General features: G+C 37.3%; 1 protein-coding gene across 1 annotated transcript in view; it reads left to right on the forward strand.

Annotated features, from left to right (window-relative positions):
- Positions 1 to 601: 601 nt before the first annotated feature.
- Positions 602 to 23,304, forward strand: part of LOC140228601 (uncharacterized) — a 57,141-nt gene continuing 34,438 nt past the window's right edge. Inside the window, exons 1-3 of the mRNA XM_072308831.1 lie at positions 602 to 1,062; positions 1,197 to 1,296; positions 5,298 to 5,395. Coding sequence (XP_072164932.1) covers positions 971 to 1,062; positions 1,197 to 1,296; positions 5,298 to 5,395 — 290 coding nt within the window. The 5' untranslated portion in view covers positions 602 to 970. The remainder of the gene's footprint in view (positions 1,063 to 1,196; positions 1,297 to 5,297; positions 5,396 to 23,304) is intronic.

The raw sequence follows: 23,304 nt of genomic DNA on the forward strand, positions 1-23,304 counted from the left end.
ACTGTTTTTTTTAGTGTTACTAAAATTTTTAACTGTTTTTCACTTGCTTCAGCAAATTTTCTGTATCGTGATAGAAACAATCATCTAATCTTGATTACATTCGCAACAGAGTATACATCTCGATTTCCTTGAAGGGAACTCAATATTTTCAATACGAAATAGTCTTCACCTTAAAACATAGGAAGATTTATGGGAAGTTGGTCGTTTCATTTAAGAAGTGTCCAAGGCTTTTCATAAGTTCACTTGCAAAGCTATTTCACCTTGAAAACGAGTGATTTATATAGCGCGATGGCTGAGCAGATCAAGGTTTTGATACGTTCCCTTTATGGAAAATGCAAATATATATCTCGACTTACGTGGAAAATTTGCATGCCGAGGAGTCCTCGTGATAGATTGTAATAACGCAATCGATAAACTTCCTGTTTTCTCCAGTACTAGTATCACTACATAGAAAGGGTTACCAGTCTTAAGCTCATGGAGGCCGCCATCTTGGAAAGGGTTATGGGGAATTGGGCATTACGCGTACCCCCTATCGAGAGAATTGAACTGTGCATGAGTTCCCCACATTCGGCTCGAAGCTTTTTGTTAGCGTACGAGATTTCATGGACCGCTTTTCCGACGGTGTTGAACTTTGAGTAGATTCGTTTCATCGAAAACCTTCGTTCGATATTGGAAGTCGGCGTATCAATAATCAGCGCGTTTACCGGTCTATGCTTTAGAAGCAGAAATCACTCGTTTTTCGCCAAGAAAGTCGTCTAATCGAATGGAATTCAACCTGTGCACATTACGTTGAAATCGTGTGAGAACAATCGAGTGTGCCACAATTTCAGCTCAGTTTGTAGTTTTCGCAGCGGTCTCTTGTTCCGAAATTTAAACCGATGCGCCACTTAAAGCAGCAGGAAATTCATTAACAAATGACCTAGCTCAAGAAATTCTCCCGAAAGGTGCACGGGAAGAGCTGGAGGATAATATGGCTAAGTTTCTGGACAAAGATCCGTATACTTATGAACGGGAGAAAAAGACATTTCTCCACGGTCTCCGACAGTATCATGCCACGAAAGGGTAAGTTGTGTATGGTTTGTGTCTCGTTCTCTCGCTCACACATCCCTCATTCATTCTGGCTGAAATTCTCTTCGCTGACTATTGTTTTTCAGAGAAATTCTCACGTGTGTGCTCTTGTTTCTTTTGTCTCGCAGTGTTCAGCCGGCTATGTTTCGTACTCCTAAAGTGTCGGGCAGGGATCTTGACTTGTACATGCTGTATTCCAAGGTGACATCGTTGGGGGGAATTGTCAAGGTAGGTACACGAGTCGTGGTACTGTAACACTAACAATGTCGGCCTTTTTGCCTTGTGTTGTTCGGAATGCATGGAGACTGAACCGCACCGTATGCGGCATTGAAGTAGTTTACCATCACTATGTCTACCAGAAGTAAACCACTGACACTGTGCACGGACTGGGCACTGTTATGATGGCCTGAAATTGATGAAATGCAGAGTTTACTGAGTGAATCTAGTTTATAGACACTTCAACAGAGTATGGCAGTGAAGACTATTTGCAGGTTGTATCTGAGTACACTTCAGAGTGTTGTGTCAACGCAAAGGACTAAAACTGCAATCCATAAATGTTCAGAAAAATTGTGTTAGGGCCCTAACGTTACAAAGGTGGAAATTTTTGTGGTGTTGAAATTTTCGCGCATTTCACGCAACCAGAAACTAACGTGAAAATAAAAGCACTCAAATATTTTTGTTTGTCATATGTAGTTGAGGTCTTGATTCCGCAGAATTAAAAACTTGTGGAACTCTTTTTACCCAGCCAAGCATTAAAAATTAGTCACACAAAGATATCCACTTTTACTGTAACCAGACTTATTTGGCATATGTTTGCTTGTTGTTTGTTTTTGTTCTTGTCTTTCCCTTTTTGAAGCACCATGAGCACTGAAAGATGGACCTGTGTGCTATAATCCTATAGACCACTGTAGTTTATACCGAATTAAAAAATACCAAAATAGCCTCTGTTAAAGTGTCATTATCATCATGCTGAAAATGCTTTGCTGTTCCTGCCTGGGTCTCTTTAGTTATATTAGTTTATTGAGCTTTTTAAAAGTTGGTAGGTCTACTGGAACCTGGAATCACGATGGAATAATTTACCAGGATCTGTGGTACTCACTCCAAACCCAGCCATGTTCAGAGAGGTTGCACTGCCCTTCATCAACAAGATGCAACCTCCTGCTGGGTTCCACATGCTGTAGAAAGGGACCAATGTTTTTACTTGCACAAACTCTCGCTTTTATTGTACATAAGAGAGACATGCACAACCTTGTTACTTTTGCACCTCCATTGGCACACGGCACACTGTGCATCCTGATATAGCTTCCTTGCTGTGATTGGGATACTGCAACAAGTAATAAGTAACCAGAGAGGTACAAAATGTATCCCCGCATAGAATTAGAACCTCTGTTCACGAAATGTTACTTTCACTGTGTGTTGCCTCTCAAGTACAAAATTTGTAACAGACAGTCATCAATTTCATGTTCTTGTTTATCAAGAGTGCTTAGAAAGTGTATGTGAGCTTCAGTGAATGCTGTATAGCGTAAGGGACATTGGACTCGTAGAAAGGAAAATCAGATGTTTGCAGTCTAATTGCAGTGCCTGCCTTCGACAGTGAAAGTTGTAATCTTACGGTAGTAAGTGAAGTTTCTGATCAGATCTCCAGATGTCATGTGCAAGTACATGTAGTTGTACAATGTATGTATTACTACAAAGCACATGCGTAATGGTTTCAAACAGTGAACGTGTAGTACACATGGGGGATTGGTATGTACTTGCTCAGGACTGCCAACAATTATGAACGGTAGTGTTATGATTTTTAATAGGACAATGGAATTGCAAGGTTGCAGTAAAACCTCAAATCAATGATACATGATACACTTGAAAAAAATATCAAAGATTCCTTGTTTTAAGATGACGCAAAATGTTATTTTATTGTAATTTTCTAAATTGTGACAGAAAATTACAAGAAAATCCAAGGATATGACCTAATCTGTAAAATGCCAGCTGTGGATGACATACATTTATGTAGGCCTAAATCACAAACTGTTTCTTTGGACTGTTATAACAGCTTCCGTATAAATTCTAACAGCAAAATGATCGTGTAAAGTGCCTGTGTTTCATGACTACAAGTACTACAGTCCATGCTTTTTCCTGTTCCGTGTTTTGAGCTCAAATGCAAATATGCAACATAATTTGACATATGAAGGGTACGATGTATGTCATACTGGGATCTCTGCTTGCATGGAATTTGAATCAGTGTTCCAATTTGTAAGAAGGAGAAATATTTCTGTTCACATTTCAGTTGATTATGACAATCAGAATGTCTTAATGGCTTGTGTGTGTCAGTGTATACAACTTGTATTCAGTTGCAAATGGCAAGTATTTCTTTTATTTGTTTTTATTTAGTGTTTTTCATAATGCATTATATGATTTGATGGGAGAGTACAGTAGTACCTGAAATATAAATTGGAATTTGAATGAACACAATGATAAAAGATAATGAAAATACATTACAACAGTGATAGTCTAATGAATACCTAGGATGAAGAAGATTTTATCATTACATTGTATGTCACAGACATCATGCATCACCGCATTGCATATGACAATGACAATGACAATGACAGTGACAATGTTTTTTTTATTTTTTTATTTTCCCATGTCACCCAAGTATAGGGTATCGGGGAAAATCAAATTATAGTACAGTGTAATGACATGAATTGAGAAAAGAAAAATACAATATACATTGTACATGTACAACTGCTATTTACATTATATATTAATCAACAGTAAAGCACAATAGAAAATACAATATACATTGTACATGTACAACTGCTATTTACATTATATATTAATCAACAGTAAAGCACAATAGGTAATATACATTTGTTGTAATTGGCAAAAATCTTGAATGAAATGTGGTTGATAAAGCACCATGTACAACCAACAGTAAAAACAACAATAGATAAGATGCACTTACATGTACATGTATGGTATGAATGAAAATCTGAAATGAGTATGTACGTGGCTGATAAATCTATCAAAATATGCAAATTAGTTTAAAAGGATAATCTTAGATTATATTGATTAAAATTTCTGCTAGGCAACATGTTTATTGGCATGATAATTGCTATCTGTATTGAGTTCAATACACTGTTACAATACTGTATACGCCGTTATTTTCGCGTACAGATATTTTCGCGAATGACGAGGTCATAGACATTTTCGCGAGATGTTGTTTTCGCGAATCGACGCCAATGCTTACGTTAATGCTCTATTAACAAAGCGCATGGAGACAATTTCAAGTGTTAAATTCACGATCCAACTGCAATTCGCGAAGTTCGCGAAAATTAAACCCTCGCGAAAATAACAGCTTATCGGTATACAGTATGAGATTGAATGAACACAATAATAAAAGATGATGAAAATACATTACAACAGTGATAGTCTAATGAATATGATAAGAGGAATACACCCTGTAGGCTCCATCTTCTTTCCAAACTGATTTCTTCACATCACTGTTATAATTGTGGATCATACACAGACATTGTGCTCTGAGTTATGAGGGTGATGACCTTTAGATTCTACCTTATTTGAAAGGGCTGAGAGTAATTTGTCTGGTAAATGCTCCTTTACTTTATGGCAGGACTCAAAGACCTTCGTACTCACCCCCTTCTGTGCCAGTGGAGGGCAGAAGGGATTGGTGGGGACTGGAGCTTTTTGTTGTAAGATCCCTGCAATTCTGGACATTGACCCTTGACCCAGCCATGAGCACTGCCCCTAACCCCCCCACCAACACACATACACATAGAAACATTGTGCCGCTCCTTTGGCCCTTGTCTGTATATCAACATGTTCTGTGCATGATGACGAATGAGAATGGGTCACTTTCAAGAAACACATGCCATTTTTTTCCCCTGCATTTGTAATGGTGATGATTGCGATGTTATTTTCTTTGCATAGCTGAATTCATTAAATTCAAGGGAAAGCATTATAACTTGCTTCCAAGGTTTGAAGTAAACAATTTTCAGTAGGTGCATTTCAACTTTTGGGGCAAAAACTGACTTTGTGCAGGTTATCGTGTTATACCCCTTGCCAACTGAAGACATTTCCTCTTTCACTTTGTTTGTAATAACAGCGAATGATTCATGTACTAACTAGTAAAAAATACATATTTTGTCAATACATGTAGCATCATTTAGAAAAAGGTGCATTATCACAAATATTATACTTTGTTGCTCTTGCAGGTGACCAACGAATACAAGTGGGATCTTGTGTGCGAAAACTTAGGATTCCCATCACCCTGCAGTCAGATAGCGTATGTCATTCGACAGCTGTATGTCCGGTAAGTGAATGCGTCTCACTGGAATGTTGCCACAACAGTACATACACACACACTCACACACACACACACACACACACACACTATTCATCACATTTCTATAGAATTTAGAGAAACATCACATGTGACAGTTATATTTAGTGTTTGTGGTGTGTTTGTGCAAATGCATTGCTAGTTTCATAGACTTCAACAGATTTTCCTGTTACTTTGCCCTGTGTATACATTGTAAACAAGGACATTACAGAAAATGTTACTTTCCATTTTTCAAAGCAGTCGAGTGACAGTTTTGGCCTTCTTACAAATCAAAGGAAAAGACAAGCAGACACATTCAATATGTGGAAATCTATGTTCAAAACAAATGAATAATCATACGTTTATGTGAATAGTGCTGTCAACCCGAGTATTGTACTGTACAATGTAGTCTACCACCATCATATTTTAGAGATCATTACCTATTCTTTTATAGCTCAGAGAATGCTGGTGTTTCAGATATCATTTGCGATACTCAAGATGGCTGTTTTGTTTTGTTTTTGTTTTTTTTTTAAGTGGTTTTGTTGTTCACTGAGAAAGACAGAGGAAAATTTCAAATCTAAACAAACCTATGTACAATCTACATGTACACATGTATGGCATGCAAGGGTGAGTTGCTGGAATGAAATCACAGAAATCAAATCAGCATCGTGAAAAACTGGAAAGAAATCATATGAGGCTTCATATTGCTTAATAGAGACATTGAAACAGCAATCTTGGTCATACAGCTGTGACACTTCTACCTCAGACATTCATCTTTTTAACGAGTGTGTACATGAAGACCAAGAATGATTTTTCATGAATTATTCAGAAGAATTTGTAAATATCAAGATTTTTTTTTCTTTTTTAGTAGGGTGCATGATGAAATCATGATATGTGTGAATCTCAGTGAACATAAGCAGAGACTTACAGTGTACAAGACTGCTTTATAAGTTTTGTCTAGTATGTAGTGAAGTTTCACCAACATTTCTTTGAAAAGGTACATATGAATATTCAAATGATGCCATGGTCATGGTACATTAGCTGTAGTCACACGACAAGGAAGTATGCATACTGTATACGCCGAATATTTGCAAGGTTTTTATTTTCCTGAATATAAAAACGTGAAAATATTTACTCTCATCCCGACATGAATGTGAATACATTTCTCCATTCAGTAATGCACTCCGCAACTGCAAATTTTACCACATGTGAAATTGTTGGGAAGTCCCGATTTGTAAAAGATTGGACCCGCTAAATATACGGCTTTTACGGTAGTTTAATTCCTGATAAATTCCAGAAATTTGAGCATGCAACCACACTACCGACAAAACAACACGTGATAGACCTAAATTTGAGTGATGCATAACATGGTCTGTAATACGCATGCTCCACACAGGCGAAAAACTGGGTGCCATCCTTGAACATCAATTGAATACCAAACATACGGACGTGCAACAGCGTGCAAAATAATGCGCTCAAAGTTTCAGCTGTGCACATTCATACTACACAAAACTATGCATACACTGTAGTTTTACAAGAAGTAGGAAACTTCCCAAGTGCATGCGTGAATTTTTGTGGGAAGTTTTGCCGGTAAATTATCAAGAAGTTTTCATTCGCACTGCCCGAACTATGTGAAGCAAATTGCCGGGCAGTGAAACTATGTATGGTTTCACATCGTTTGACTGCAGCTATTGAGAAATATTTTGATGAGTTTGTTACTCACTAAACAACATACAAGTAGACTCACTTTTTTATGTTTGTCAGGAGTAATTTCCTCAGATAAATCAGGGATCCATGTGTTTGTATGCCTCACAAATGCCATTAAAAATGTTTTTGTTGTGGGGTTCATTTTCTTTTATATTTATATTTTTCTATTTTTTATTTTATATTTATCGATAATTGATAAATTGGGCCACAGTAGAACACACAAATCTTCCAAGCAGAGTGAATCACATACAGCTTGTTGGAAAATATGATTGCTAGGGCACGATCAGTCATCACATAATTATGTTGGGCTGGTTCTACCTACATAACTGAATGGGAAGGGCACTTCAGAAATAAAAGTTGTATGAATGCGATTGAATTTATTTTCCACTTTTTATCTCAAATTACTCCAGAACAAGTCAATGTCCTGGCAAATTGCATCAGCCAGACAAGTTTCTTGGTACCCAGACTCTTTTGATAGCAAATTCCAAATGGTAGAAGGTAAAAATTCTGAGCCCTTCCGAGAATTATGTTGTGGCTTTAATCAGTGATCATCACATGCACAATCAATGTAGACCAAGAATGTGAGGAAAAGTCTTGTCTAAGTTGCAAGACTCACTGGTACAGGAGTTTCTACCTTTGAGCCATGTTGAACAGAACATATCCATGAGTTCTCCTGAGAAACGACTGTGAAAGCCATTCCTCCTTGTACATGAAACTTACTGTATAACACATGAACACAATTTGCAATCTCAGCTTCTCTGCCCTGAAAAATAAACATGTTGATTGAAAGAATCTTGTCCTCAACTGCTTCACCTCACCACTGATGAAAGGATGCTTTATTGCGGCGTCAAATGCACCAACTTTAAATTTTCATTGACACTCTGTGTAAGTTTGATTTTCAGGGTAACATTGCTTCACACCTTGTCTTTCTGCCGAGGGTGTGATGCATGTTTGTAGTAGGTATACGAGTACGAGATTGAGGTCTCATGTATGAGAGAATCACAAATGCTATCGCACAAAAAAGGTCCCATTTATAACTTCTCGCAAAGAGCATGGAACGAATAACACTGGAAACACACACACAAATACCCACAGAAAATGGGAGGATGATATTTACCGACCTCTTGTCCTGCAGTTGACCCCGTTTGGCCAGCAATAATCTGCAAACTCCATCATACATGTGAGGGAATAATATTGCTTGCAGCAGATAATAATTAATGTACAAATTGCAAATGTCTTAAGAGAGCTGTGAAAAGAAAACTTTGACGTGTAGACACAGCCTTTTTCAATCATACGCATTAATGTATAGATACTGTGATTATTCAGTTTGAATTGTGTTTTGCTTTGAGATGAAGAAAGAGGCCACAATGTACACGGGTATGTAGCTTCATGCATGTTAATCTCTGTGGCTGGACCAGAAAATATTTGCTATCTGATATTTGATATTGATACAAGCACAATGTTTTGCTAACAAGTGAAAATTCATTAGTTTCTATTGCTCTGTGGTAAGGACACTTTCAATGTCGTGTTACTGAAGCCTACATTCCACACCTTTGAGAAGTATTGCTTTTCATACATGTTTACAACATCCTATTTATAAAAAAACACTTTCACCTTATATACCACTTCAGATATTGTAACTCTTATATTGCCCTGATGTTCATGTATTATACCGGTACTCTCTTCGCTCCCCCCACATTGAGCCTGTGTGACATGATTACACAGATAGCAGATGTGTAGACTGGCTTGACAAAAGATTCAATATGGCAACAAGGTCTATTGATAACAAAGAAGGCCCCTGTGACCCATTCAGGCTGACACAGTGGGGCTATCCCCTCTCTTCCAAGAGAATAGCCTGGCTCTCCTCCACAATAGATAGCCAGCAACAAAGAGGAAATTGGGTGGCTTGGGGTGTTGGTCATTAGCACTGTCTTTTTTATGAACTTGGTAAACGAGCTCAGGGAGGCTGCTGTTGTATAATGAAGGGATTGTTTTTTTTTTTATCTTCATGGTTTCAGATCACTGATAATGGTGGAGTTGTGTGTATTGTGTTGGTACATTGTATGGAATCTTGTAGTCAGTAATTTCACCTTGTTTGATTGAGAGTGATTCAGCTGGGGAAAATGCATCACACATTAGATATTAAATGCCCCTCATGTGGCATTGCACTCGCATGAACAATGTGCTTGCATAAAATATTCCAGACACATCGAAAGTGAGCCACATTTTTCTAAATTAATCAAAGTACCGCAAACTGTCCATTGTGACAGGCATTGCTCATTTCATTAGCAGTGACCGTAGGAAACGATGTTCAACATTCAAGTGGCAGTTGTTAAGAAGTGAATGATCCTTTTATTGAATTCCCTAGTGCACATGCAATGTGGATGATCGTTAGATATTTTCTTTCGTTTCACAATTTTACTACTACAATCTGCAATGTACATGCTGTATTGTGAGCATTGCACACAAAATAGTCTTCATTTTTTTTTTGCTTTGTTTGAATGGATTATATGAAGATTCAAAATATCTTTTAAAAAAACCCAGATTATCTTGTGATTTTGCACAAACCTTACAGAAAGGAAAAACTGCACACATGCACAAAAATAACAAAGTTGAACAGGTCTGAACATACTGACATACATTTTTTGTTTGACTCATAATCAGAAAGCTACATGACAGTGGTTATTCCTTGTACATGTATGTGTATATAAATTGTTTGTCACATTTGATAAAACTGGTAGGAAATGAATTTTTCTATTCCATTTGTCAACTGTATACAGCTGTAGATAAATTCACATACATTCATAGTGATATTGAAAAAGAAGAACTTTCTCAAGAAGCATTTTATTTTATTTTTCTAATATGCAAATGCTGCTTCCATGCAGACCTTAACAATACTTGTACGTTCATCAGAGACCGATTGCCAAATGGGGGTGGCATGAAAATACTAATATGATTATTCATCTGTAGATACTGTATGCCCCACCCCCTACCTTTTTGTGGCTACAGCAAGTTATTGAAATTATTTTGTAATTTGCGTAATTAATCTCACTCATATAGATACCACATAGAGCCTTTGTTCACGCTTATTCTAATAAATAAATAAATAGATAAATAAAAGTGTGCATATTTCCATTCTTTGTCTATGAGTACACATGTGAGTTTTATTCACATGTGCAATTTGTTCCAATTTGATAATGTCTACAGCTAGTGTATGGTGTCCAGGACCCACCCGCAAAATGATAAAAGTGTACAAGTACAATGTATGACACAGCCTTGCCTTTGATGATTGTAAAAACATGGCATGTCATATTGATGCAATAAGGTCCAGGCAAGAAGTGTTTGATTGTAGACCATAATGTTGCCACTGGATTTACAAGTGTGGGCTGTACAATGAAAAGTGCCAAATGCCATGGAAGTACAATGTATCATCCACAGTACAGTTGAACCTCTCTTATCCGGCCTCCCTTTATCCGGATCTCTCTATTATACGGACGCAATCTCACCGTGATTTTTTTTTTTTTTTTTTTTTTATAATTACGGGAGGAAAGGGGGATTTGCAACTCCTTGAGAACTCCTACACAAACACACATGAATTACATATTCTTCCAACATTAACATACACCTCTATTTTGGGGTCTGTTACTGAGTGTAACAATGAAAAGGTTGCAGTATACACATTACTACATGTGGTACTACAATGGGCTACATCAGTACATGTGTACGTATTACATGTATAAAGCATTGAGTCTCCCGTATCCGGCCAAATCCCTTATCCGGATGAGCCCCGGTCCCGACTTGTCCGGATACGAGAGGTTCAACTGTACTTGTCTTTGCCAGTTCTTTTTTACGAGTTCAAGCTTTGGTAAATTGCAACCTACAGTACATTGTATACCTTTTATGTTGCTAACAGTTGTAGGATTTCATGATAAATGTTCAGGACAGTTGCCAGTCAGTTTTCCTCGATATTTTACCATCTTTTAGAATGTTGGAATATTATTGGTACAAACGTAAGTAGGGGTTTTTGCAATGAAACTTCACATGCTATTTTTTTATGTGAATGGGATTGCTCTGAAAAGTATAAATACACCATTTAGCATGCAGGCTGTGTATAATATGACAGTGCTGTACTCTTTTTTTTTTTCACTAGTGTCTGTGTGAGTCCATGTACTGTATCCACGAGTGAAAAGGTAATGTAGTAAGGCCAAAAAAAAAAAAATTGTTGCATTGGCGTAACCCGCCCGACCCTAAAAATTCCGCCGACCCCATGTTTTTTTATTATTTTTTTTTTGCTATCGATATCAAATATCTTGTTGATTGCGATCGCGATCGCACAAACCCGGAAGTGGAAACAGCTCTGGGGATATCGGATGTACGAGGGAGAGATCTAGCGCCTTGCATAAGCCTTCCTTGATCAGTACGTCATCTGTTTCCAACACGGACATGTACTCTAACAAGATTTATTCAGTGTATACGTAGCATTCAGACTGCGATGTATTGTGCACAGTTTTGCCATAGGTTTCTTGTGTGGAGAACTTACACGAATTTGTATATGTGGGACTGTAATGGAGATCGCCGTGTGCGATGAAAAGATCGTACATATGGGTCAATTTGCATCTATCTTATCTAAGTCAAAATAGTAAAATATGAAGTGAAAACATTCAGGATAGGGATTTCAACATCTTTGAATTCTGTGAAGGGGTATAATTCCAGTAATATCGGCCTCATAAATGATTTGTAGAATAGATGAACACAGCACATTCGGTGCAGCAGTTGTAACTGTTTACTGAGCTGAGCACGAGTTTTACACGTAAAATGCAGGTAGCAAAAAAAAAAAAAAAAAATCCGCCCGACCGACCCTATTTGAAAATCTCATGTTACGCCAATGCAACAATTTTTTTTTTTTTTTTTGGCCTAATCTATGTACAATGTATGACACATACAGTTATGCAGTGTCCTGAGAACTGTTCATCCAACTTGTCACAGTACGTGTAGTTCATACCTGGTACTCATATGTGTACATTCAGTCAATAAATTGTACATGTAGCCTGTAGGAATGTCAAGGATCTCAGGCTATGCTGTAGTCTTGTCTGAATAGCAGTACCAATCAAAGAATGAATCTCTTTTGTACAATGTACATGCTCTGTCGTCACAACATGTGATGCAGCATAATACATTGTCAATGTTTGAGCAGTAATGATTTGTTGATTTAGTTCTGCAATTGCAAGAAATTTCTTGCTTTTTTTATTTTCTGGTTGTTTCCTCCCAATATGAACATAAAGTTTAGTGAAACATGGTGTCGATCTACACATAAATTGAACATGATACTGTATCTATGCACATATTTACAAAAGTATGTATTTGGTAGATACATGATTTATAGGTTACTTTTGTGTGTGTTTTTGTTGGTAGGACTACTATGATTGCATTGCTGTATTGTTATACAACATGTATTTGGGCTGCTCAGTGCTTGAGATGTGATGGTTGCTACAAAATTTGATAAAAACAGCAGAGGACACTAAAATGAGGTCTTTCTTCAGGTGATGATCCCCACCCCCCCCCCCCTTCCTATAGTCAAACTCTCCACCCATTTATTATGGCACTGCATTTGGAGAGCCTAGATATTTGACCTGGAAGAAAGTCAAGCTTCAGTGCTGCTTTAGCTCGTGGCCAGCAGAGGTCAGACAAATCATTTGGGGCCCAATTATCCTGGCAGGAATTAAGCCTCATGCTTGCTGGTGTATTTACTCTCTTTCTTTTTTTAAAAAAGTTTGTATTTTTTGTTTTTAAAGGACAAGTTCACCTTCTCCATAAGGATTGAGAGAATGTAGCAATATTAGTAGAACACATCATTGAAAGTTTGAGGAAAATCGGACAATCCGTTCAAAAGTTATGAATTTTTGAAGTTTTTGTGCAGTCACCGCTGGATGAGAAGACTACTGCAGTGTATGATATCACATGCGTACAACAATATAGGAACATATAAAGAGAATTTCACAAAATTTCATCTTTTGAAAAAATCACACATACTATTCCCTTGACTCGTTACTGACATATGTTATGGGTAATGTTATTCCCATTGCTTTTAGAAAGAGGCAAGTCAAGTGCTCTTTTATTATGCGAAGAAAGTGAAAATATGTTGATTTTTCTTTAAATTTTCTTTATACTGTTGTACTCATATGACATCACAAGCCTTAGTAGTCTCCTCATCCAGCGGTTCCAACACAAAATTTTTAAGAATTCATAACTTTTGCATGGATTGTCCAATTTTCCTCAAACTTTCACTTATGTGTTCTACTAACATTGCTGCATTCTCTCAATCCTTATGTTTATGAAGGTGAACTTGTCCTTTAAGTTTCAAATTTTAGTGGAAGGACTCTGTAAATGTAATTCACATGAAATTATTGCCAGTTGATGGCATAGATTCGCACAGTGTCAGTCTATGTACCTGATTTCATTGATATAAAAATATAGGGCCTATACAGACTGTAGGCCTACATTTGTTTATCATGTGCCATTCAGCTACCAAATTACCAAATTGGTAATTGTGTAGTCTAACCACGACCAGCTGGAATGCAAAGTGTTCAGGCTGCAAAGGTTTGCATTTGAGAATCTCATAGGTGGTGTTACTTTGACATGAAATTAAGCATGAAAGATTGAATTATTTAAATTTGAATATGTACACTGTAGGTCTATACATATGAATTATTTAAATTTGAATATGTACACTGTAGGTCTATACATGTAGATGTAGATCAATTATTTATAACTCACCAGGGGTAAAATTTGGTTCCTCAAATACATGTAGGCATATGTACTGTCCAAATTGATGATCTTTCTTGATTCAGTTAATCTATTACAATGTACACCGCCACAAAATCTTTACACTGCAATTTTGTAAAATAAGTGATGTGGAACTTGCATGTATGCGCATGTGCTACAACTAAGAAAAATGTCTTTCCAAGACCATGGGACCAGTCTGGATATGTGCAAGTTTAGTGTGAGGTATTAGTTAGCAATAAATATTTATATAGTATAAATGCTGGCCTGTTGCTGGTGAAATAAGGCACTTTTAGAGGTGCCTAATTTTTTTTTTCTCGCCTACGCAAGTACCAAGGCTGCTATTTATTCAGGGTGTTCCCACAGTGTAGACAATGGAGCACCCCAGGGTTAGGTGTAGTCAGTACTGGAGTGTAATGATATGGCATAATAAGAGGCTCAGTTATTTTTGTTCCATGTCCAGAGATGCCAACTGTTACCTTTTTTTTCCAGAATTTCCCCTCCCCCCAAAAAAACAAAACAAAACAAACAAACAAAAAAAAAAAAAAAAACCAACAAAGCAACTACTGCATGTTTAATGAAAAATACTGTTCTTCCCAAGTTGTATACACATGTCTATTGCATGAACGGTAAAAATACTGTACTTTATTTTTCCCCACCAAAAATACACCATTTAAGCCCCCAGAATACTTCAAAGCTGTTAACGAGCCTGCTTGTTGCCTCACTGATTTGGTTTGAAATTATACAGGAAAATGTCAGTTTTAAAAAAATTCTTTTAAACATTGATAGTGCTACAGTTTCTCCCTCTGTATCTGATTGCAAACTGCATGGAATAAATCGCACTACATACAAATGTATGAATATGAGGCATGGGTTGCACTGTGGATGGATACAGTCATTATGCAATGGCATTCATTTCGTAGTCCTCTACAGAAGTTACTGTAAAACGATGTATGTTCGCGTGCATTTTAATTACGTGAATTTCGCGAGAGCCAAGAATTGCGAAATTAAAATGCACATGAAGGCTCTTGTCTACACTATATGCATTGAAGGCAAGAGGCATTTCGCGAAAATTTCATGCTGTGAAAAAGGCCGTCAGCTCCATTTTGCGCAAATTTCATGCTGCTAAAATATGTTTTACAGTACCGGTACATGATTTCTATCAAAGTACCATACACTGCCATCACTGTATGCATAAAAATGTGTGAACGAAAACATTCTGTACCTACAAGACAAGTGTACATGTAGTCTGCTATTGCAATCAACTTTTATTATCATTTGTAGAATTTCAGTAGATTGTCATACTGTAGCCACAAATCTGTGTAGGTAAAATACACTCTGCCATGCCTGAAACTGCAGACAACTTATAGATTTAGTTTTGCTTGGGGAACAAATGAGTTTTGTACATCACAATGTAGTGTAGGTTGAACTTGCTTACTTGTAACTTGTAACTCGAGTATGTCAGTATGTTGTCTTGTAATGTACAGTGTACAGAAACCCTTTTGCATATACATCGGAGATATGTTTGCATGATGAACACATTCAATTCAATTTATTCCATCCTCATTCCAACAGCACAACAATTTTGACATTTTAGACATACGAGAGTGAAAAGAGTAAAGACAAAAAGACCTTAGAAAAGCAGACCTTTTGTGGAATGGTCCCTCTCAAAGCAACAAAAAAAAACTCGACATTTGCAGTGGATAAAACATTCCCATTGCAAGCAATTGCTACTATATCGTGAACACTCGGGTGAACTGGAAGGGCATGGGCCTGCAATTTACCTTGTAATACACTTGTACATGTACATTCAATTGTATTAAAAGTCACATGTATGTGATTGCTTCTTGTACGATTTTTGGAAAAAGACTGCAGAAAAGCTACCCGTGATTGATTCATTATGCAAATTTTAAAGTGGTGTCTTCCAGCATGGGCAACATAATACTAGTACTGTAAAAATGGAAATTTTCGTGGTATTGAAATTTTCGCGCATTTCGCGCAATCAAAACCTAGCGTGAAAATAAAAGCACGCAAATATTTTTGCATGCCATATGATCCAGTAGTTGATGTCGTGATTCCGCGGAATTAAAAACACACTAAACTCTTCTCACCCGGCCAAGCGTGAAAAATTAGTCGCGTGAGAATATCCACTTTTACAGTATATCCCATCATGAATATTTGGTAACCTCATTATATTCAAAATCTTGATTACTAAAGGGAAAGACTACCAGACAAAATGTCAATTTGAAGTCGTGTGAAATGGGACCAAAACAAGGTGTCCATGCTGAATGTACAATAGATGATGGGAACTGCCCCTCTTATGGAATGAGTTGGCTATCTGTCTTATTTTCTTTTCTTGTTTTTGTTTGTGTGATGAATGTTGTGCTGAATTCATTTAATTTGTGCAGTGATGCTAATGGAGGCCACATTTTGAAGAGTTTCAAAACCGGTCAAATTCCCTGTGACAGTTGAATTGTCATACCCAACTTCAGACTCTTTTTCCCCCATAACTCTTAGTTTCTATAGATTCATTAGCAGAAGTTTCTTGTGGAAGGTAAATTTCCTGCTAACTGCGTGCTCCTTAATGATCAGTATATTAGATTACCATTTAGCATGAAAAAGAGATGCATGTAAATATTGTAGCCAACCTTTAAAAAATTGAGACGAACACATTGTATCTTTTGTCTACAGTCAGTATCACCCGCAGTGCTAGTTTCAAACAGTCTGGCAAAATAATTTTCTCACGGTTTATGCACATATTGGTACAGTGTGTTCAGGCTAAAGGCTGTGTAATCTAGGACACGTAATTATGTCTTTGCAGGGAGATGTCGGCTCTTGTAAACAACGTAACTCACATTGCACGAAGAGATGCAGTTCTATTTTTCCATTGTAATGCATGTTCTGCAACAGTTTATCCTATTAGTTGTACAGCTGTAGGCACTCTGCACTTCTAAATGCCAAGTTTGCAGACTTGAGTCCAAATGTTACTTTTTCATTATGACTAGATTATCATCATTATTTGAACTGGAAAGAATACAGTCAGAATGCAAAGCAAAGTCTTTTCTCTGTTGTTCATGAGTGTGGGTAAAAAGGCGAGGCAGATTCCAATTTTGATAAGTTTCGGCACATAGCCTGCAAGTGGTAGAACTTTGCCAAACTGTCCCTGATCATTGGTTTCCAACTCCAGAGAACACAATGTGTGATCATGGCATCTTCCCGTACAAACCAGTGTGCTGAAACTTGAATGTTATTTCTTTGATATCTATCAGTAAAATTAGAAAATCGTAATTCAGCATAGCAACTACATTTTTGGACCTGCATGAAAATGGCCCAGATATTTTCCAGAGAATGGGTTTCCAGTGAGTGAAAGTTGACTGAGGCTGAGATGATCAGTGCGTTGACACTCACACAATTCTGGAAAAAAAAAAGGGGGGGGGGAATAGTCAAATGTTACATACATGGGAAGGGGGGAGTCAATCATGACATGCAAAACTTTCTATTTGTATTGAATATTTTATATATTTTTCAAGCTAAAGGGATAAGTATGATGAAATTGGCCATCTAACAGTGGTGACAGAGATGCATACAAATACTAGACATTGACACTTTGAATGGCATGACAAGATTTCTAGTTGTATTTTTTTTTAAATACAGTAAACATGGAATGCAAGAAATTAAAGGATGGTGAACGAGACATTAAAATCAAGAAAATCATACAAAAGAAGGTGTCAAAGCAGAGGGAAATGTCTGTTAAAACAGATTTTTTATGTGACTTTTTAAAATATATTCGTACCACTGAAAAATCGCGAGTTAAAACTGACTGATTTACTTCACCGATTTTCGCTCCAGAACGGCCGTCTTTTTCGGGGCCCTAAAATATGACGCCATGACATGGACGAACGTACCCTTTACGATCGAGTGTGCAGCGCTAGCTAGCTCTACATCGAGTCCGCCATTCATAAAGCATGTAGTTCTTTGTGAGCGGATGCAATACAATACTGTACCGTGCCTGTCTTTAGTCGCATCTGCTTTATCGACAGAAACAGCAGGGTAAAATGTACCATTATTTTAAAAAAAAGAAGAGATGAATGAATAAATAAATAAATAAATAAATAAATAAATAATAGCCATAATAATACTAATAATATAGTCTGAAGCAACGTCAGTAGTGAACCGCCGAGTCCCCGCCGGAGAGCTAGTTTGGTGTGTATGGTAGCCCTACTACATATCGACCACATTCTTTTAAACCGACCGCGTATAATTCGCGCACTGAACACTTAGTACGCACTTCGTCTGCGCGCAAAGCACATAAAAATGGATCGGCTTTGAATGTAGATGAGGATGGTGTGGGAAAACGCGATAATTCACTGTTCATTAATGGTTTTAATCAAGGACAAAATTTCAAATGAATATTTTCACCGAATCGTAATGACAGCACAATGTAATGTCTATGGAAGTTCCTAAAAAGCTTCGTTGACGTTTTCTACAACACGGTGTTCAATACAACTCGGTTTGCGTGCATTGTCAATTGATGCAAAAAACAGCGGTCGATCCTGATAACGCGATTTACCGCGGGGAGCTGAAACGAGGCCACGCTAGTTCGTCGGCGACATTTTTGCACTGAAACTTCAAATCGAAAAGGGAGCAACGGCATTTGATAGAGCTGGATTTTCTCAATCATGTAGGTCAAGTTTTTTACGTGAATTTCAGTGTTAAATATTCTTATCAAGCAAATAAACATTAGGCGGTCGATGAGTAGTAGGTCCAACCCTACATAGGCTACTCCACTACGTAGATCCTTACGTTAGCTAGGTCAGAGTTCTTGTTCTACCGTAACGTTAGGCTCTACTACTGTACTAACTAGGCCTATTAAACGGTTACTATAAGCTGTTTAAGAGTAGAGACTGAGGCGCGAAAGCACAAGTAGAAATTTAAAAAGGTATACTTCATGGTAATTCGAAGGAAGATGGATTCAATAAGTGAAATTATAACTCACTTTTGCTTGATAGAGTAAACAAGACACATACAGATACCTCGGTGCACTCAGGCCATCATGTGGAATTCACGCTTTGAATGCGAACCACGGCGCGCGCGGCGGCGTGATACAGAGTGTAGCTTAGGTGCAAAGTTAGCTAGCGGTAGCGTATCACATCAGATAGCGCAGGGCTGATTCGTCCATGTCATGACGTCATAATTTTGGTCACCAAAATTTCGCCATCAGATCGGGTTCAGGTGGTCTAAAAAGGGCCTCAAAACACCATCTCTCAATCGTTCTAAAGACATTTTCACCTTCTGAAAGTTAACTATTCATATTCCTAGAGACTTAAAGGGACATTCCAGACGATTTTAATAATTTCACATCATGTAGTACATAAATTGACAACTCGATGTATAGATTTGTGAAATTTATTGTGGTTCTTGAGCAGAGAAACAATACTTTGAAAAAACTTAAACAAATTACACTGAACAAGGATGATGACATAGGAGGTTCACATATTTCAGTAATTTAGCAGTGTAATTCCATTACAATAGCGCTTGCTTGCGAGTTCACCTGTGTATAATCTATGCATGCCTTCTTCTTTTGTTCTGTTTCCTTGAGCCCCAACTCATGCATTCTTATGGTGACTCTGCCATGTCATCATCCTTGTTCATTGCAATTTGTTCTAAATTTTGAAAATATTCTTATTCTTTATCCCAATTATCACAAATTCTGAAACTCTGTCCTCAGTATAACTAATTTATAGTTGTTTACATGTAAAAATCTGAAAATCATCCGGAGGTCTCCTTTAAGCTTTGCAGAAATATATAAATCACTTTGTTTATGAATACCGACATTTTTTTCTTATTCACCATACTTTAACAGAATTCTTCTGTTTCGACATTTGGTCTGCATTAATTCAGCCATGGACTGGTTTATGTTAAGTGACACAATCGAAGCAAAATTACTACCAGTGAATGTCTTTGCTGAAACACCAAAGACCACACATGCCAATAGGTGAATTTGCATGCAAATATGCACCGTGATTATACAAGTCAGGTTCGCTGATCATCATTCACTTGCCCAGTGGCCTTCACATTTCAGCTTCAGAACACAGTGTTTGAATGATGAAAGGGTGAAAAAATGAAACATGCAAGTTGTAGTGTTAAGTATACTCTATCATGATAGCAATCAAAATATCCCTGCATTTTTTTTTAATGAAAGGTGACTTCATCACAGACATGCCAAAAAAAAAAGGAGGATTGTTGTGAGGTAGAACATCTTTATTGCACAATTTTAAGGAGTGCAGCGTCTGAAGAATATCATTCAGCAAACACAATGTAAAATCTTTTACCTTAGCCTCCTACAAGGTTTCATAAATTGTCATCGCGTTTGTGCTCCATGCAAAGGTCATGATCTCCGCCTCTTTTTTGTTTGTGCGCCATTCCGTTCCAGATATCAATTATCCGGGGTTTCGTGGCAGACATTAGAGAACTTTCATTTATTTAAGAACCGAAACATTGGCAGCGGTACCGCACAATGTGTCCTGAGGATGTATTGTGTATGACAAATGTTTGTGTACATTGTATTATACTCTGGATTTTTATCTTTTCTTCTATATGTGAAAGCATCTATATCTACTTTGTTTACATAATGAAGCTAGAAGTGCTAGAAAGTAAGGTAGAACTGTAACTGGTGGAGAGATCCCTTCCTCTACACGTTTCTTCCGTGTGTTTTCTTTATATGGATGTTACCATGGTGTCCTGAAGCATTATATTTTAGGTATTTTTGATTTGGTGTAAACAGTGCCATAACCATCCTTTGGCAAAATCAAAGTGGCATTTTCAAAGAATTCACTTTTATCAGTTTTGCTGAGGTAGAAAATTTCCTGAGGTGAGGTAGCAAACTAAAGAGCAGAAAAGATAACTACATACAGATGTAAGAAGAAATCTTGTGATTAGCATGTAATTTTGTAGAAAGGAGGAATTTTTTTGAGGCAAGATGTGATGAAAAGAGTGCGTAACACAATTGAGAAATAAACTCCGCAGTACACAAATATGGCATTACAAGTAATGCGAAGAAGGAAGCCATAAAGCCAACGCTCTTTACACTCTACAGGTTGCGCAGGCCAGGGATAAAATCATATTGTCTATTACCGCCGAACAGTTTGGTTCGAAAATGGAACAGTGTGATGATTGCATCGCGAAATCATTACACATGTCCATGTATTCTTTGCCAATACAAACTGCTATTCTCTCCCCACACTACTCTCCGCCTGGCTGTAGGCAGACAAAGCAATGTGTGTTGTAGCAAGCGCTGCAGCCCCTCTGTACATTACAAATTGTAAAGTATCCTGGTACCTTCTTTGTGTGGTTGTAGCGTGTGAGACACACTGTACACACAAACACACACAACTTTCTTGTATTCATTCTTGTGGAGAGAGACCCAAGTGTTCACACACAAATACACACACTCTTGCAGACACATACACACACACACTGTGCTGAGTGCAGTACAGAGGTAGGGATACAATGTAGAGCTGGTTGGCACTTGTAATACAAGCCACATGCCAGGATAATACACTGACTTTGGGCGAGACTAGGAATGCCTGAGTGTGTGTGTTTGTGTGTACAGTGGCGTTCAATGGCATAGCCAACCATGCTGCACCCTATTGAGGAGGCATGTAAACTGTGCACAAGTGTACGTACAATGACTGCCCGTATACCTTGTATCCCCTGTGTTTAGTCAGTCTGACGCGGATTGCCCCTATTTTTGCCTGATATGATCATGTATTGTGCACCTAACTAAGGCAATTCCTGTGTTATCCTCGGGAGTGATTCAACATGAATTGTTTCCACTTAGTGATGGCGAATCGGTTTAAAGATTTGAGTGGTTGAGGGGGTGACTTCTCTAGCATGCATTGTATTTCTAAACAAGATTCTCAGAATGTAAAAGAGATTGTTTTTGTGGGGAGATGCTGCGAATGGTTTCCTTTTGAGTTAGACTTATGATTATTGCTCTCATCATGCTTGTATCCCAGTATGATAATCAGTAAACTGCTGAACAGTGAACGACTTCCACATCTCGAGGGCCCCTGAACAACACATTTGTGACTTTGTAAACTAGTGCAGATGAGATTGAAGACATGTAGTGTCAATCAGTCACCCTTGTTTTGTATATCGAGTTACACTAACAGGATATAATGTGCAGAAATGACCAGACTGGATTATGATTAGGTAAAGGCCAATATTTAAAGGGAATTTCCATCCTGATTTTGTGTTGCTGTATCGGAAACCGACATGTCTGAGAAGAAGATCAAAGAAAATTTTTAGGGAAAAATATCAAATTTACAAAAAAGATATGATCTGTTTACAGCTTAGAGAGAAAGGTATTTACAAGACTTTGTGATCTAGGTGTTGAGCAGCTCTCCCTTCTAGCTGTACACAAAAGATTACCAATTTGAATTTTTATCCTGAAAAAGTTTTTGTTGTTTTTCATTCCTGTGTTTGGTACATAATCAACATATGTTTTTCTGTGTTCTCAGCGAATAAGTTCTGTCTGTGCACTAATATAAAAAAAAATTAGTAAAATTAGTGAAATTTTGTCTAAAAAACGAGTGGAGAGCTACTCAACATTATCACACAAGTGTTGCCATTTTGTCTCATTGCTGTACATTAAGAGATAATTTTTTTTTTGTGGATTCCAAATTGTTGTTGTTTCCAAATTTTTGTGGATTTACTTTAAATTCTTCTTTTTCTGTTTCCATATAAAGCAACATAATATCAGGATGGAATTTTGCTTTTTTAAGTTTATTGTCACTCTGAAAAAAGGGTTTCTCTTAAGCTCTTGTGGGCAGCATTGAAATAGGTAAAATTGCAGTACATGAAATGACCTCTGGAAATTTGACTTTATGGAGGATTGATGCATTAAAGTAGTGGGGTAAAAAGAAAGAAAGAAAGAAAATAAGGTTACCAAGTGAAAATCTAACAGTGAGCACCTTCCCAAAGAATGTAAACATATCTTGTATCAATCAATGACAGAAAAAGGAAGTGCAATTCAAACTTTACATTGGTAGACAAAAATATTTAGAATTGAATTCTGTCTTTACAGTTACATGTAGTAGGCAGTTTATAAAAGAAAAACACAATTTTTGTTAGAGGTAATTTATTCTTGATGTCAGTTTTATGGAAGTATTCAGGCAACAGAACATGATGCCCACTAAGGAATTACATTGTACTGTAGTTTATTATTACTATAGTTTATTATATTAGCCTATGTTATAGTTTTGTGGGAACCACTAAGTTGCCTTATTTAGAAGCAGCTGACAACTATGAAATCATCTGATGAAATTGATGATAGTGACAAACCTGTGTCTTATCAAAACCATGGTTGGCAGGTCAATGTCCTGTTTGGTGACATCATTTTTGCAGGGATT

Source organism: Diadema setosum, chromosome 5 (assembly GCF_964275005.1).
Source record: "Diadema setosum chromosome 5, eeDiaSeto1, whole genome shotgun sequence".
NCBI lineage: Eukaryota > Metazoa > Echinodermata > Echinoidea > Diadematoida > Diadematidae > Diadema > Diadema setosum.